At 49.0% G+C, this 16656-nt stretch overlaps 1 protein-coding gene across 10 annotated transcripts in view; it reads right to left on the bottom strand.

Moving 5' to 3' along the window:
• Window positions 1–16656, bottom strand: part of TNIP1 (TNFAIP3 interacting protein 1) — a 58196-nt gene that overhangs the window by 11618 nt on the left and 29922 nt on the right. For all 10 annotated transcript variants that reach the window (XM_017875752.1, XM_017875747.1, XM_017875754.1 and 7 more), the window contains 6 exons: window positions 15353–15544; window positions 10450–10544; window positions 8115–8238; window positions 4148–4237; window positions 1185–1250; window positions 826–957 (listed from right to left, as the gene is read on the bottom strand). In XM_017875752.1, the coding sequence (XP_017731241.1) occupies window positions 826–957; window positions 1185–1250; window positions 4148–4237; window positions 8115–8238; window positions 10450–10544; window positions 15353–15544 (699 nt within the window). The remainder of the gene's footprint in view (window positions 1–825; window positions 958–1184; window positions 1251–4147; window positions 4238–8114; window positions 8239–10449; window positions 10545–15352; window positions 15545–16656) is intronic.

The following is a 16656-nucleotide window of genomic DNA, read 5'->3' as shown; positions in this document are numbered from 1 at the left end:
TCTGGCACCTCTTTCCCAGCAAGGGCAGGGTTGAGCTGTTCCTGTGGACTCTATGCCCAAGCATAATGCCTGAGACAGGCTCTGAGGACAAATGCCTGCATGAATGGATAAGTAAAGCTCTGTTTCATGTTGTAGCCCCTCCCTGGCAAATCACCATCACTACGCTGAACACTTAGCAGCATCCCACCCCACCAAGTGCTACAGAGCAGCCCTGCTTGGATCTTTTTTTTTTTTTTTGAGAAAGAGTTTCACTGTTGTTGCCTAGGCTGGAGTGCGATGGTGCAATCTCGACTCACTGCAACCTCCGCCTCCCAGGTTCAAGCGATTCTCCTGCCTCAGCTACCTGAGTAGCTGGGATTGCAGGTGCCTGCCGCCACACCCAGCTAAGTTTTGTTTTTTTAGTAGAGATGGGGTTTCATCATGTTGGCCACACTGATCTTGAACTCCTGATCTCAGGTAATCCATCTGCCTAGGCCTCCCCAAGTGCTGGGATTACAAGCGTGAGTCATCGTGCCTGGCCACCTGCTTGGATCTTTTATACGGTGTGCTTCCCTGTACAGTTCCCCAGTCCCTACGATTTTAATGGAACAAAAAGTTCTGAATAAAAACAAGAAAATGTGCAAAGCTGCAGTTAATGCAATCTTCTCAATTTTCAGATGGGAAACTGCAGTGCAGGGAAGGAACGTGCCTGTGTTTTTGGTCACAGAGCTCTCTGGCACGAGACCCCCAGGTCTCCTGACTCCTGCTCCTGGCTTGTTTGCTCCAGTGAACTCTCCGCTAATGTGGAGGGGAGCTGACTCTGCAGGGACCAGCAGTCACACTTGCCTCCTCCATTTCAATCTTGGACTTGGCCAGGAGAAGCTTGCGGTCAAAGTCACGCTGCTTCTGCTCCCGCTCGGCCTCCAGGTCAGTCACCTGCTTCTGCAAATCAGCCAGCTTCTGACGCAGCTCAGTGATCTGGGTTCAGAGGCAGAGAGAAGGAGTGTATAAGGCAAGGATGTAGAGCACTTCCAGGATGTGGGCAGGGCCTGGCTGCCCCTAGGCCCTCCAACACTGCCCCCACCGTCTCCTCTGGGCCATACTGGGGCTCAGCGTGGCCACTCCCCAAGGTTCAAAGCTGCTAAAGAGGCAGTGAGATGAAGATCAGGCATGCCCTGTGGGCGTGGCCAGGAACCCCACATTACCTTCTGCTCGTACTGCTGCTTCATGGACCGGAAATGCTGGTCCCACTGCTTGTTCACTTCCAGCAGCTGTGGCGAGAGACTGGAGTTAGCAGGAGATAAGCAGAGAAGGAATAAGGAGAACCAACTCCTGCCCCATGTACACCAGCGTCCCAAGGTGCGCTCAGTGTGTGTGAATAGTGGCTACAGACACTGTCTCCACCTCTCACCTCTCAAAAACTCAATGTTACTCAAAGTCGTTTACCTTTATCCACTGCTGCATTTTACCTTGCCAGGAAAGCAAGATTAACACTAAGACATGGAAACTGCATAATTCTGGTGAATAGCTGTGGAACACACACACACCTCTTTGGAGGGCAGTCTGGGGTTATGTATTGAAATTTCACATTTTCATCAACTTTAACCCAATAATTCCACTCTGAATAATTTAACCGATAGAAACACTTACACAAAGTGTGCAAAAATATATACACAAGGCTAATCATCTCAGCAATATCTGTATTACAAAAAAATCCAGAGACAAGTCTAAGCACAGAAGATAAGTTAAGTAAACAGACAATGTGCAACTGTTAAGAAAATAAGAAAACAGGTGGCCAGGCGCAGTGGCTCATGCCTATAATTCCAGCACTCTGGGAGGCCAAGGTGGGCCAATTGCTTGAGTTCAGGAGTTCAAGACCAGCCTGGAGAATATGGCAAAACCCCATCTCTATAAAAAATACAAAAATTAGCCTGGCCTGATGGCACGCATCTACAGCCCCAACTACTCGGGAGGCTGAGATGGGAGGATCACCTAAACTTAGGAGGCAGAGGTTGCAGTGAGCTGAGATCATGCCACTGCACTCCAGCCTGGGCAACCAAAGTGAGACCCTGTCTTAAAAAAAGAAAACAGAAAATAAGGCATCTCCCACACTTCCTCAGTTAGAAGATGACACTAATTATCCACCATACTCTTGATATAACAATTCCTCAGGGAAGAGAGATTTCAATTTTCAAAGAAAGAAACAATTCCTACATCATCAACTAAAGAAAACAAAAGGAGTATTGGCCCTGACCCTTAAGATGTGTCATAAGGATCCACACCAATTTCAAAAACATTGTATATGATAAAAAATTACTAAGAATTGAAGGAATATAGTATATGTTATAGATATGAATAGACACTCTCAAAGGCAGTTAATTTTTTTTTGGAGGCAGGCCCAGGCTGGAGTGCAGTGGTGTGATCATGGCTCACTGCAACCTCCTGAGCTCAAGTGATCCTCCCACCTCAGCCCCCCAAGTACAGATGTGTACTACCACACCCAGCTTATTTATTTTTTTGTAGAGACAGGGTCTTGGTATGTTGCCCAGGCTGGTCTCAAACTTCCGGATGCAAGTAATCTTCCTGCATCAGCCTCCCAAAGTGCTGGGATTACAGGTGTGAGCCTGACCCAGTTAATTTTATAAAAAAGAAAAGAAAAAATAATCTGTAAAGCAGTGTGTTTATATACATATACATATACATATACATATACACACACGTATATGTGTAATTTTATTCTACTTTGAAAAAAACTGAGGGATATGCAACAAACTGTAATCAGTTGTGGTCTTCTCTAGGAGGTGGTATTCTTGATCTTTTTGTAATGAGCATTACATCACTTTTGAAATCAGAAAAAAAAACATTTATAACAATACAAAAAGAAATCTAAAACTAACATGCACATCAAGAAGCTTTCAAATGTGCGGGAGGACGAGGACAGGCAGGCTCGGGGTTCTAGAGAAGCACCTAGGCAGTGTGGAAAGGGGCTAGATGGAACAGACAGAACAAGTGTCTACCAAAAAGGAGCTGCACTTCGACCTCGGGTCTGGAAAGACTGGACTAGACTAGGGGTGTGAGAAGGCGGAGGAGGAACACATGTGAGATCCACGGGAAAAGGCAGAATGGACTGCAGCACAGGGACTCTGCAGTGTGGCTTCTCTCTTGGCAGCAGAGGGAAACTAAGAGATTCTTACGAACCAGCTCCTGCACCTTAGTGGTACTGGGGGACATTTAAACTACCTAAAGACCTGGCCATCGCCTTAATGGAGTTTAGGAATCCACTCAGTATTCTGTGGCAGGCTTCAGCTGCTGGCTGGTCCTTTTCATTCTTGCCTATGAAAATTCTTGAAATGGGAGTCTCAAAATATCTGCAAAGTAGCTACACCAATAGAGGCAGGTAGCCTTTTTTTTTTTTTTTGAGACAGGGTCTTGCTCTGTTGCCCAGGCTGCCATGCGGTGGCGTGGTCTCGGTTCATTGCAACCTCAACCTCCCGGGTTCAGGTAATTCTCCCTGCCTCAGCCTGAGTAGCTGGGATTAATAGGCATGTGCCACCACGCCCACTAATTTTTTTGTATTTTTAGTAGGGACAGGGTTTTGCCGTGTTGGCCAGGCTGGTCCTGAACCCCTCACCTCAGGTGATCTGCCTGCCTCAGTCTCCCAAAGTGCTGGGATTGCAGGCATGAGCCACCACATCCAGCTGAGGTAGCTTTTAACGTTAAAAATTTTGACAGTAAATTTATGGAGCCTCCAGACTAGTGGAAAGCGGCCTTAATTCTCTCCTTCCATGATGGGCCCTCCCTAAACCACCTCTCGAGGGTCCCTCCACTCATCAGTGATGCTAAAACTTGCCTAACTTACAACAACCTCTTTCCACCATCCAAAGTCTACCATGGGAGCCTGCCTAAACTCTGCCCCCAACAATGTTAGGCCATGCGCCACATGCCGCCTCCTCAGAGTGACCGCTGTAGGCAAATGGACTGATCAAGAGAGAGCAGTCCAGGTCAAGGAGGCAGACCTCATCCATGGGCAGGTGGGTCAGTGGTCACCATGCCAACTCCTCATGGTGACCTGGGACCTGCCAGAGCCAGGAGGCCAGGGCAAGCCTTTGTGCTGCTGGTCCTGGGAGGGAAGAGGGATCCTCCCACTACGGCCACCCTGGCCACCTACCTCACTGCGCTGCTGCTCCAGCATCTTCACCTTCTTCTCAGCTGCGCCCAAGGCCGCCACCTCTGGGACCTTACCTGCCGTCACACTAGCCTGGGGAGAAGCACAGAGGGGCCTTCACCAAAATCTCAATACAAATTATCTCACCCGCTCAGTGCTCCTCTAAGGCCCCTCGCCCCTGTGGCCCCAGTCCTCTGTCTCCTATCTCCCTACTCCTCCCACCCACCAGGACAGCACTAACCATCCCAGTCATGACTACGTCCCTTTCTAGAAGTCTACAAGGTGATGATTCCCCCTCCCTGACTCAGGGTGGCTGCCAGGCCCTCTCCCCTTCCCTTCTCCCCTCCCCATGGCCACTCTCCCTGCTTAGGTACAACCTCTAAGGTACTACCAGCCACTCTCCTCACCCCCTACACACATCGGCCAAAAAACTCTGTGGCCTGGAAGGTAAGACATTTGAGATATAGATATAGACAGATATAGCTATATTCATTCTATAAAACATATATGTTTTATAAAACTTTCATAAAAGTTAAAGTTACATAAAATGTTTATTTAAAAATATTTTTAGAAAGATGCAGAAATAAAGAACTGTGTAGTACACATAGATGTTTCCCAGCTCTGTCCTCTGTAAGGGGCTAAAGCAGAGACATCCAGCAGCACTGAGTACACCTAGTGCTCAGTAGGTTTCTAAATATCATTTTCTTTTTATTGAAAAGAAACAGGGCTGCTTTGAGGGGCTGGAGCAGATAAAATATAAGGTGGAGCAGATAAAATATAAGGTGAGTTTGGTGCATCTTATAGTGCCAGAAAGTAAGGAAGTGCTCACATGAATAATACTAAAAACAATAATAATAAAAGGGCATGTCAAAAGGGCACAGGAGACAACCTGAAAAAAACTTCTATGGCCAAAACGGGAACATTTTGAACAGCAAAATACATCACGATAGTAATGGATTATAAGTCACAGTATGAAATTAATATTCTTGAGTTCCTACTGATAGAACAAAATAGCTGAATACATAAATTAATGGGGAGAAGGGACAGCTCTTCCTTACAAAAGAATTCCGATCAATAAGTGTAGGAAGAATGAGTAAAACACAAAATCACCATTCCATTACTACAGGAATAACTGCTGCAGGTGGAGATCCACCAATGGACACTAAAATCAGTGAGTGAAAGTTTAAGGAAAAACAGAGTACTTGCATAGTCTCAAAAGTTGCTTCTCAAAAATAAACATTTATTCATTACAAAGGGAAAATTGGTCACTTGTTTGCAGAGAAACTTGAAAGGCAGCACTTGAGCAAGTGATGAAGGTTAACAGTAGTAAAACATTGACATCATGTACCCCTCGTCTGCTGGATTGAGAAATGTTCTGCACACTCTGATGTAAATAGAACGCGACCTCCGTGAGATTCTTGCCAAAACACATAACCTCAATCTCATCATGAGATCCAATCAGTTGTGAGGCATCAATCTTGACAGCAAATAAGCCCAAACTGAAGAACATTCTACAGAGTAACTTGCCAGTACAACTCAAAAGTGTTAAGGTCGTGAAAAGCAAGGAACAACTAGGAACTGTCACAGACTAGAGGAAATGAGAGAGATGAGACAACTGAATGCAATATGGGATCCCAGACTCCAGGCCGGCACGCGACAGGACGTGAGTGCAAATCTGATGAAATCTGAATAAAGTCTGTAGTTTACTAAGTAGTACATGCCGTTAATTCCTAGTTTTGATCATTCAACCAGGGTTCTACAAGATGTTGCCATTAGGGGAAGTAGAGGAAGGGGATAGGGGAACTCTCTGGACTATTTTTGCAACTCTTCTGTAGTCTAGTTACATCAAAATAAAAAGGTTTAAAGGTTAAAAAAAATAGCAAGTGCTGGAGTGAAACAGCAGACAAGGCCAGTAGTCCAAAGGGTGTGTGTCGACTCCATCTCCAAGTCCCTCTGTGATGGACACCAAGACCCTTGTCTTCTCTGGGCTTCAATACAATGAGAAGCTCAAACAGAAGAAGTTTCTGACATTGTCCTGGACTTCTGACATTGTCCGCCATCATCCTGGAGTCAGACTCTCTCTATTCTCAGCATTCTCTTTCCCTCCACACTGCACCCCTAGAGGCTTCGGGGAGGGCTGGGGCAGAGCTTGCCCCCTACAGGCTCAGGCCTGTAAGCACACCATAGCACCAAGGAGCAAGGTGAGGGGGAGCCCTCCACAGAAGGTCACCCGCTTTAAGAAAGGGGACAGACAGGCCTGCCCACTTGAAATCTGCGGCATCTTGGATGGGAGCTGTGCTTGGCAAAAAGGTCAACAAGTTACTGGGGAAGGAGGAAGCGGGTGGACTCCAGGCTTTAGGGTGGCGCACCCTGAACCTCCACGAGGGAGAGAGGAGTCCACGTGGAGTCAGCAGAGCTGGCTGCTGGCACCAAATCTCCCCTAAAGAGCAACAGCTAATGTTCACTGTTTATGACACTAAACCTACTTTACAAGCATTGCATCACTGAATCCTCACAACCACCCCTTGAGGCAGGTGTTACTATCTTCATTTTACAGAGGAAACTGAGGCCTAGGAGTCTTATATGACCTCTCCAAGGCTGCAGTGCTGGTAAAAGGTGGAGCTAGTATTCTACCTGCATGCAATTCCAAGGCACACTTGTTGCCCCTCTGTAACACATGCCTCTTATGGGACAGGAGACCCTGGGACAGAAGGGCAAGTTGCTCCCACTCTCAGATAGGGCAGGAAGAGCATCTGGCTCGGGGCTTTCAAGGAAGATGAGTGGAGATTAAAGGGCACAGGAAAATTAAAGAGACCTGCCCAGGGAATTCCACACCTGAGACAGCTCAGAGAACCCAGGGCAGAACAACTGAGTCCACAAGTCCCTTCCACAAGATGGCAGACAAGGCAGGATCTGATTTGGGGAATAAAGGGAAGAAAAGAGGATCTCCATGGGCTGGGATTCAGAAGACCAGGAAAGAGCAGACTTTTGCCATTTATCAGCATGTTTCCCTGGCCGTACCCTACATCTGCCTGATAGCAAGTCACGCAGAAATCCTGATTATATGATGTCACATGACCTCCCCAAACCTATGGCCATAGCTATAGAATGGAATAATAGTCCCAGCCTTGCCTATTCTACATGTAGAGATGAGGCCCAAATAAGGTATTAGATTTGCAACTCCTGGATAAACTCTACATTGCCACACAGTAATAAGAAATTAAGCCATAACGGTAATTACTACTATTGCATAGGTATAGGGTGGGTTAAAGACATTGAGCCCTACTGTTCAGCTATTAAACCCCATTAAAGGGTGAAAAACATGTTGGTAAAGAGTTGGGACTCAGCTCTGCAGCAAGGGGAATGGTAACAACTGGGCAAGGGGTGCAGAGTCTGCTCCTGCTTGGGACCTGGATGTGGCCAGTGCTGGGACTAGAGGACGATGGCGGAGTGGGCCACCCCTGCAGCATCACCAGACCACACCAAAACTGGCCAACACCCTCCCCTGTCCACTTTAGAGGCTCCAGAGACACAATCCCAGGAGCTTAGCAGAATCCAAGGGAGCTTGCTCAACCAAACAACCTAATTCTGCCAGGTATATCGAAGATGTTAAACTGGCTTTTGGGAACCACTCTCTAAGACAGACCTTGACAAACTGGAATGTGTTTAGGGAATGCACCCAGACTGAGCAAATGACTCAACACCGCCTTCTATGAGCAATGGCTGAAGGAACTGGAGTTATTTAGCCAGGAGAAGAGAAGGCTTATGAGGCCCACAGAGCCACAGTGACTACCAGCAGCCTCTAAGCATGGAGGTCAGGCCAAGTAAAGAAAAAACCTTGTAATAGCTACAACCTTCTACCAGTGGCACTGGCTGCAGGAGGAAGTAGGCTCACTGTCACTGGAGGTGGTAAGCAGAAGCTGAGTACCAGCAACCAAGGATGCTACAGAAGGAATTTCTGACCACATACCTGCTGCTGTCCAGCCACCGCCTTCTTGCCTGCCCCTTCCATCTTCGGTGAGCCTGGCTGCCCAGACGCACCCTCTTTGTTGCTATTGCTCATCAATAACTTCTTGAGCTCCAAATTTTCCTCCCTGGGATGGAGGTAAACAGAGAAGTCACAATGCTGGCCCTGAGTTAAGACACCTACAGGGTTGCTTAATGCTCACTGTCGCATGAGTTGCAGCTGAGCCCCAGGGAGTACTGCAGGATCCTGAAACCTGCCCTCAGGGAAAATCAAAAAGGGCATCTTCAGCCACCTTGCTCTCAATCTGTGGGCTTCCCTGGAGGCCTCTGACTGTTAATGGCAGGGTTTCCCCAGCTGTGGAATTTCTATGCACACAAGACCTTCAGGATAAATTAAATAACCCTGGATCACATTCTAGTGAGAAAGTGACACCCTTTCCAATCATCTTCACATTTCCTGTGTAGACCATGGAGACAGTGCGAACTTGGTGCTAACAGACCCTGGGCACTTCTCTAGTTACTCGCCAGTCTCCCTTGTTAACACAGAAGTGCAGGCTGCAGGCTCAGAGCCTTCAATGTGCAATGATACTTAGCCTGAATTTATTAACATTCTTTCATTTTCCTTGTATTTAGAGTTATCTTCTATTTATCATAGGTAACTCTGTTTTCCACTTACTCTAAAGTTTTCTTTATAATTTTAAGTAAAAATATGAATCAAATTAAAGTAAAATTCTAAGTAACTAATAAGACAGGTGATAGAGGATATTGTAAAATTAGTGATTTTAGTCAGGTCTGACTAAAATGTTTCTTTCTTTCTTTTTTTTGAGATAGGGTCTCATTCTGTCACCCAGGCTGGAGTACAGTGGCCCAATCTCAGCTCACCACAGCCTCGACTGCTCCTGCTCAAGTAATCCTCCCACCTCAGTCACTCCCTACCTCCCCCACCACACACCCCCACCCTCTTGAGTAGCTAGGACTACAGGCACACCACCATACCTGGCTAATTTTTTTGCTACTTTTTGTTGGGGCTGGGGGAGGGGTGGTGATGCATTTCACCAGGCTGGTCTCAAACTCATGAACTCAAAGCAATCCTCCCACCTTAGCCTCCCAAAGTACTGGGATTACAGGTGTAAGCCACCGTGCCCGGTCACCATTTCTTTATGTTCTATTTGCCAGCTGAGTTTCCACTTGAAAAGCCAATAAGTAAAGTGACTTTCCCAAAGTCATACAGGAAAGACTTGCATTCTTGCCTTCTAATCCGTGAGTCTTTTCCCCAGCTTCGGTTTTTGAATCCATGGATGGGGTCAGTAGGGCTATAAAAACCCCAAAACTGCATCCTTGGCCATCCAAAAGCAAATAAATTACACACTGATTCAAAATAACCAATGGCTCAGTAGTGAAACATTACTTCTGTGGCCATACTTAAGAAGTTTATATTCCTTCTCTTTCTGTTGATTCTAATAAGAAAAAGAAGACGAGGAAAAAACAGTGGCAAGTTCTGTCTATAACACAGGCCTTTCCTATATGTGCCTGAGCCCAACTGGTACCCAGCAGATGACTCATCCCCCAAATTGTCCAGGACCACAGTGCAGGCAGGAATTGTGGCCACTCAGAAGATGGAGAGCAAGGAGGCCCAAGTTCTTGTTGTAAGACTCCAATCAAGTCCCTGCCTCTCCCTGGGCCTCAGTTTCCCCTCTGCACAGTGAGGGGTCTGGCCTGCATAATCTCCAAGGGCTTGTCAAGCTCTGACAGTCAAGATCAGTGTTTCCCAAGGCGTGATCCTGGGCCTACCTCTGTCACAATCACAGAGACTCCTGGTGAAATGCAGGCTCCTAGGTCTTGCCTAAGACCTGTCAATTCAGAATCTTGCAAAGGAAGGAAGGGAAGGCATATAAACCTGTAATGCCTTTCCCTGACCCTCAACCCTCAGTTAAGTCTAAGCCCCCTAGTCCAGAGGGGGAACTCTGATGGTCTCAGGAAGACAGAGCAGGTCAGGATGGTGACCAGCAGGAGGCAGCAAAGTCCTGAGTCCTCTGGCACAGCCAGTTCACTGTTAACAGGGGAGAGAGGCAAGTGTTGGAGGAGGAAGGAAGTGCAATCTATGCTGATTTTCTTCTGAAGTTCTCAAAGCACTCTATATACCTCCCAAAGTGGCAAAAGGGCCAGAGAGAAAATACCAAAGGAGCCAAGGAGAAGGATCAAGAGACGTAACCTCCAAACAGGGCTCTGGGCACAGGGCCCCAGAGCCACGGTCCTCAACCCAGAAATCAGTGCTGCACACCAGCCCCTCCTCCTGCAGCCCCCACTCCTCACCCCTTCTCTGAGGGGCCTGAACTTACCGCAGCCTCTCGGCAGCCTGATCCCGCTGTTCCAGGCCCTTGTCCAACTTGGCCTTCAGAGCCTCGTTCTCCTTCCGAAGCTGCTCACACAGGGTCTGCCGGCAGGGGAACAGACGGGATGAGAGGAAGGAGGGGGCACCTCCCAGGTGCAGATGGAACTAGAGGACAGGGAGGGGCTGCAGCCACCCCAGGGCCCAGCTCCTTATCCCCTTTGCCTGGCCTCACCCCATCCCTATCTAAGGAGCTAAGCCACTTGGCCACCCACGTGTCCTCTCCCTTGGGAGCCAACTACAGAGAAGCCTGACCAAGAATCAGCAGTGGGGCCTTCCGCTCCTCCAAGACAGACAGCTCCATCCCTTCTCCTTCGTCCCTGCTCCCACTGCCGAGACTCCTGTTCCCCACCAGCCTCCCCTGGCTGACTTCTACTCTTCCTTTGAAGTCTTAGTTTAAATCCCATCTCCTCAGAGAAGTCCTCCCTGACTCCCCCATCCAGCTACATTAGGCCAACTCTGTTATCCTTGCTCACAGCCCCCTGCTTTTACGCTTCTCAGCACCTGTGACAGATAAAGCTAAAGAACTGTTTGCGCCGCTGTTTTCTTAATATCTACCCCCCTTACTCCCAATTAATTCCTGAGCTCCCGGAGGGCTGGGACCCCTAACCATTCTCTTGTTCACGGTCAGATCCCCAGCCCCCAGCTCAAAGTCTGTGGAAGGAACAACATGACTGAACAGCCGAATGGACAAATGAACAGGCGAGTCCTGGGGGGCCTGGAAGACACATCAGTTTGCGGGTGTGAGAGGTACCCAGTGTTGTCAAGGGGAAAGTCAGAAGACGGGGCATTCAGTCATGACCTCACTATGCCCTCACGCCCTCACAATGTGGCTGTGACACTTGGTTCCCTCCTCTACAAAAGAAAGACAACTGTTTCTGGTTTTTTGTTTTGTTTTTTTTTTTTTTTGGAGACAGAGTCTCGCTCTGTTGCCCAGGCTGGACTGCAGTAGCATGATCTCAGCTCACTGCAACCTCCACCTCCCAGGTTCAAGAGATTCTCCTGCCTCAGCCTCCTGAGTAGCTGGGACTACAGGTATGAGCCACCACGCCTGGCTAATTTTTGTATTTTTAGTAGAGACGGGTTTCACCATGTTGGCCAGGCTGGTATCAAACTCCTGACCTCAAGTGATCCTGCCTCAGTCTCCCAAAGTGCTGGGATTACAGGCGTGAGCCACCACACCCAGCCCAGGGACAACTGTTTTCTCTCTGCCTCCTCTATAGGGCTGCTGAGAGGGACAGATGAGACAGTGAGAGTGGAAGTGTCGGCCGGGCGCGGTGGCTCAAGCCTGTAATCCCAGCACTTTGGGAGGCCGAGACGGGCGGATCACGAGGTCAGGAGATCGAGACCATCCTGGCTAACATGGTGAAACCCCGTCTCTACTAAATACTACAAAAAACTAGCCGGGCGACGTGGCGGCGCCTGTAGTCCCAGCTACCCGGGAGGCTGAGACAGGAGAATGGCGTGAACCCGGGAGGCGGAGCTTGCAGTGAGCTGAGATCCGGCCACAGCACTCCAGCCTGGGTGACAGAGCGAGACTCCGTCTCAAAAAAAAAAAAAAAAAAGAGAGTGGAAGTGTCCATGAACCATCAGCCACTTGCTTATGTGTGGGGACTCATGTTGGGAGCTCTGTGAACTGGGGATGGAAGAGGGGTCACCAGACTCAGGGCCTCACAGGCTGGAGGGAAGGAAAGGTGCTGAGTAGCAACGCTAACATACAGTGTCAGCACAGAGTTGTTCAATCTTGCCACAAATCCTCACTGAGCACCTGACCTGTGCCAGGTACATGGCTGGGTGCTTCTCCATATACCACTTCACTGGTGCCTCACAACTTCCCCAAAGCTAAGTAACTCATCTCTATGTTAAAGGTGGGGAAACCAGGTAAAATGATACAGTCTAACAGGTGCACAGCTGCTAAGACTCATCGCTGGGAGTAAAACTCCATCTGGCAGACCCTACACTGGTGTCTCTTTCCCCTGTGATGAAAGATCAGAGAAGGGAGACAGATGGTGCCCAAAGGAGGGGACAGTCTTTGAGCTGGGCCAGCACCAGGGCCATTCACTAGACAGCCATCTGCTGCCTTCCATCTCCCAGGCCCGTTGCAGGTGGATGCAATCATGTGACTAGTTCTGGCCAACAGAAGAGGTGTGGAAAGGACAAGCATCACTCCTGGGTTGTCCTATGCACAATTCTCCAGTCTCTTTTTTCCTGGTAGCAGGGGCTGATGTGGATGTCTGGTACTCTAAAGGACACTGGAAGGTGGGGCCCCTGTCTCCCTGGGACTCTGACGAACTGTGTGGAGCAGAAACAAACCCCTGCCACACAGAATAGGAGGGAAAACTTTTGTTGTGTAATTCAGGGAGATTTCAGAGTTGTTTCATTTCTGACTCACACAGGAGACTCTTGGGAAGGCTGAATGGAGAACACAGCCGTAAACTGGAGGTGGTTGGACAATGAGGGAGACGAGGCTCAGAAAACAGAAAACTGGCTGGGCATGGTGGCTCACACCAGTAATCCCAGCACTTTGGGAGGCTGAAGCAGGAGGATCACTTGAGCCCAGGAGTTCAATACCAGCCTGGGCAACATGGCAAAACCCTGTCTCTACTAAAAATACCAAAACATTGGCCAGGCATAATGGCGTATGCATGTAGTCTCAGCTATTCAGGGAACTGAGGTGGGAAGACTGAGCCCAGGAGGTCAAGGCTGCAGTGAGCTGTGGTTGCACCACTGCACTCTAGCCTGGGCGGCAGAGCAAGACCCTGTCCCCCACCACCCCTCAAAAAAAAAAGAAATTGAAAAATTATTGTTGAGTCCATTCAGTGCCTAGCAGAGAGCCTTATGCTATACCTGACCTTGAACATGTTTAGTAAACCAAGAAACAAGTCAATGAATGAATGAGGAGGAACTGGATTAATATACCTCCACCCAGGCAGTAAAAATACCCGAGATGCCATGTCTCTGGGTGAGGCCTCCAGGGAACAGAATGGCCTGCTCCTGGTCCCTAAGGGAAGGCCAGGACAAGGCCTCACTTACTGTTCTACCCTTGCAGTCTAGAGGGCTGTTTCCTTGGAGTCTCTGGGTCAATGCCCTGAGTGCAAACCGGCCAATGCATAGAATCATCAGAGGTCATAAAGATCATCACCTTCCATCCAAGGCACTACGAGAGCTAACCTCTGAGTTCATTTGATCATTTATTCTTTTGTTCATTCATTCATTCACCAAATGTGTATGAAGTACCAGGAACTGGGACGCAACAGTGAATACAATAGACATGGTGCCTGCACCCCTTAAGCTTACCTTCTAGCAGAGAGTATAAGAAAAAAAAAGAGTATAAGAAAAAATTTATTAAATAAAATTATTACAAACTATGATAAGAGCTAAGAAGGAAATAAATAGGGAGGGGCTTGAAATAAAGAATAACAGAGGTTGGCAGGACCCCTTTTAGGGGACCCGGGTTCTATCCCCATCTCAAAGCTGAAAAGTGGATGCACAAAGTGCTCTCACCCCAGACACCTTCCCACCCTGCCCACAGCCCAGGCACTGTGCCAGGCTCACCTTGCCAGGGTTCGGCCTGGATACCTTGAAGCCTCACTGACATCTTAAAGGGGTTCCCTTCTCTCAGCCTGGCCCTCCAGGCCTCTGCCTCTCGTTCAGCCTCACCTCCCAAAATACCCCTCCCCTCCAGGTGGGATGAGCGTCCTGCATGCTCCTCTGCCCCCACACTTCTCCTCACACTGCGTCTCCAACCTGGTTGCCCTTCCTGCTTTTGGCAACCCAAGGTCACGCAAGGGGGACTCCCCCTTCTGCCATCAGTGGGGCACTTGAGTGCCTGCTGACATGAATGAGACCATAGACCAGAGGTAGACCACAGACTATAGACCAGAGGGCCTGCAGGGAGTAAGGAGGCTTCAAGTCACAGCTCTGTCACTAAGGTGGCGGGCGCTCAGATCACAAGCAGTCCCTCAGAAGCCTCTGTTTTGCCATCTTTAGAATGGTCACCAATTATAACTGAACACTTCCCCGCTGCCAAAGCCCGCAAGGCTAAGACCCTCCGCCCAGTGTGGATGCCCGTCATGAACTCCGAATGGGGACCTCTCTTCCAGCATGGACTAGGTTCTGGACCACACTGGGGGCATCCTGTACATGGCCTCATTTAATGCAGCAATCTAACCATGGAGGCACTCCTAGCTCATGTTACTGATAGGAACATTGGGGGACAGAGAGGATGAGTGACTTGTCCAAGGTCATGCAGCAATAAAGGGTCATACTGGAACCAAAGACCATATAACTCCAAGGTCTGGCCTGGCCTAGCAAGGAAATCTAGCCATTCCCCACAGCCCAGGGAAGCTTTTAAAAGGAAGTCAAAAGGGGAGGCAGGTTGGGATGGATGGGCTTTGGCATGCAAGAGATCGAGATTCCAATCCCAACTTCACCATTTATCAGCTAGGTGACCTTGGGCAAAAAAAGGGCTGCTTCCCCACCTGTGAAGTGGTGATAATGAGGGTGCCTACCCTGGGGGGAAAGGGGCATAACAAAAGGAGTGGACCTTTGTTCCCTCCCTTCCCATCCCTCCACCCTGCACATGAGAAAGAAAGGCAGGACTGCTGGGGGTATCCCCAACCATGACACTCACATTGCCCATCCCATATTTCCCCATTACCTTCCTCTTCCTCATCCCTCCCCACAACTTCCTTATCCTGTTCATCACCCTTAACAAAAAGCCCAAAGTCTGCCCACAACACAGCCTTCAGAAGTCCCCATGGTACCCGTGGATTCCCAGGAGCAGGAAGGCGGGAAGAGCTCAGGGAGAAGCACACCTGCCTGTCTCGGGCCGCCCTCCCCGTGTGCCTCACCTGCAGGATGGAGGTGCGCTGCTCATTCTTGTGCACCTTGGATGCCAGTCGGTTGAACTCCAGGGCCATGCGGCCCAGGTGGGTGAAGAGCTGGCCGTGGTCCGGCTCCTCGGCACACACACTCAGCGTGGTCTCCAGGCGCTGCAGATGCAGCATCAGGTTGCCATCCTCATGGGGCAGGGGGCCCAGCACCTGGAGAGGGAAAGGGCACACGGCCCACTCTTCACCAAGGCCTCAGTAGGCACCGCCAGTCCATTCTCCCTCTGCTTCCTCATTTCTCATGACTCAGTTTCCCCCTGTGACCCCAGCTCAGCCCAGGGAAATTCTCCAGTTATGCAGGTTCCCTGTCTGGGGCTGACTCACAGGGCAGGACCCAGGACCCACAGGCCACTGGTGGCTCCACAGCAGCGGGGCCACCATCCTCCCACACACTGGGCCTTGCAGAGTGCCTGACAGTAAGTCACTTGTCTGCCAGACCTCAGCATCCTCATCTACCAACCCTTCCTTCCCTTCAACTTCACAGGGTTCTTAGGACGATGAATTGACCCCTGAGAGCAGCAAGCCCAGAGAATGGACATCACTGTACAGTCAACCCTCCATATCCATGGGTTCTGCATCCATGGATTCAACCAACCACAGATCAAAAATGTTGTAAAAAAACAAACAGGCCGGGCATGGTGGCTCACACCTGTAATCCCACCACTTTGGGAGGATGAGGCAGGCAGATCACAAGGTCAGGAGATCAAGATGGCCTGAGTGGTGAAACCCTGTCTCTACTAAAAATACAAAAATTCGCTGGGCATGGTGGCACGTGCCTGTAATCCCAGCTACTCGGGAGGCTGAGGCAGGAGAATTGTTTGAACCAGGGAGTCAGAGGTTGCAGTGAGCAGAGATCACAGCACAGCACTCCAGCCTGGGCAACAGAGTAAGACTCTGTCTCAAAACAAAACAAACAACAACAACAAAAAACTGTATTGAACATGTACAGAATTTTTTTCTTGTCATTATTTCCTAAACAATACAGTATAACAAAATTTAGCATTTACATTGTATTAGATATCATAAGTAACCTAGAGATGATTTAAAGTATACAGGAGGATGTGCATAGGTTACAGTGAACTACTACACCATTTTACATAAGGTACTTGAGCATCCATGGATTTTGGTATCCTCAGGGAGTTCTGGAACCACTCTCCCATGGATACCAAGGGATATCCGCATATACATCCTGCAACCTCCGCCTCCTGGGTTCAAGCGATTCTCCTGCCTCCGCCTCCTGAGGAGCTGGGATCACAAGTGTGCAC

Source organism: Rhinopithecus bieti, unplaced genomic scaffold, assembly GCF_001698545.2.
Source record: "Rhinopithecus bieti isolate Rb0 unplaced genomic scaffold, ASM169854v2 scaffold_7673, whole genome shotgun sequence".
NCBI classification, from domain to species: Eukaryota; Metazoa; Chordata; class Mammalia; order Primates; family Cercopithecidae; genus Rhinopithecus; species Rhinopithecus bieti.
This window is presented reverse-complemented; position numbering and strand designations above follow the sequence as displayed.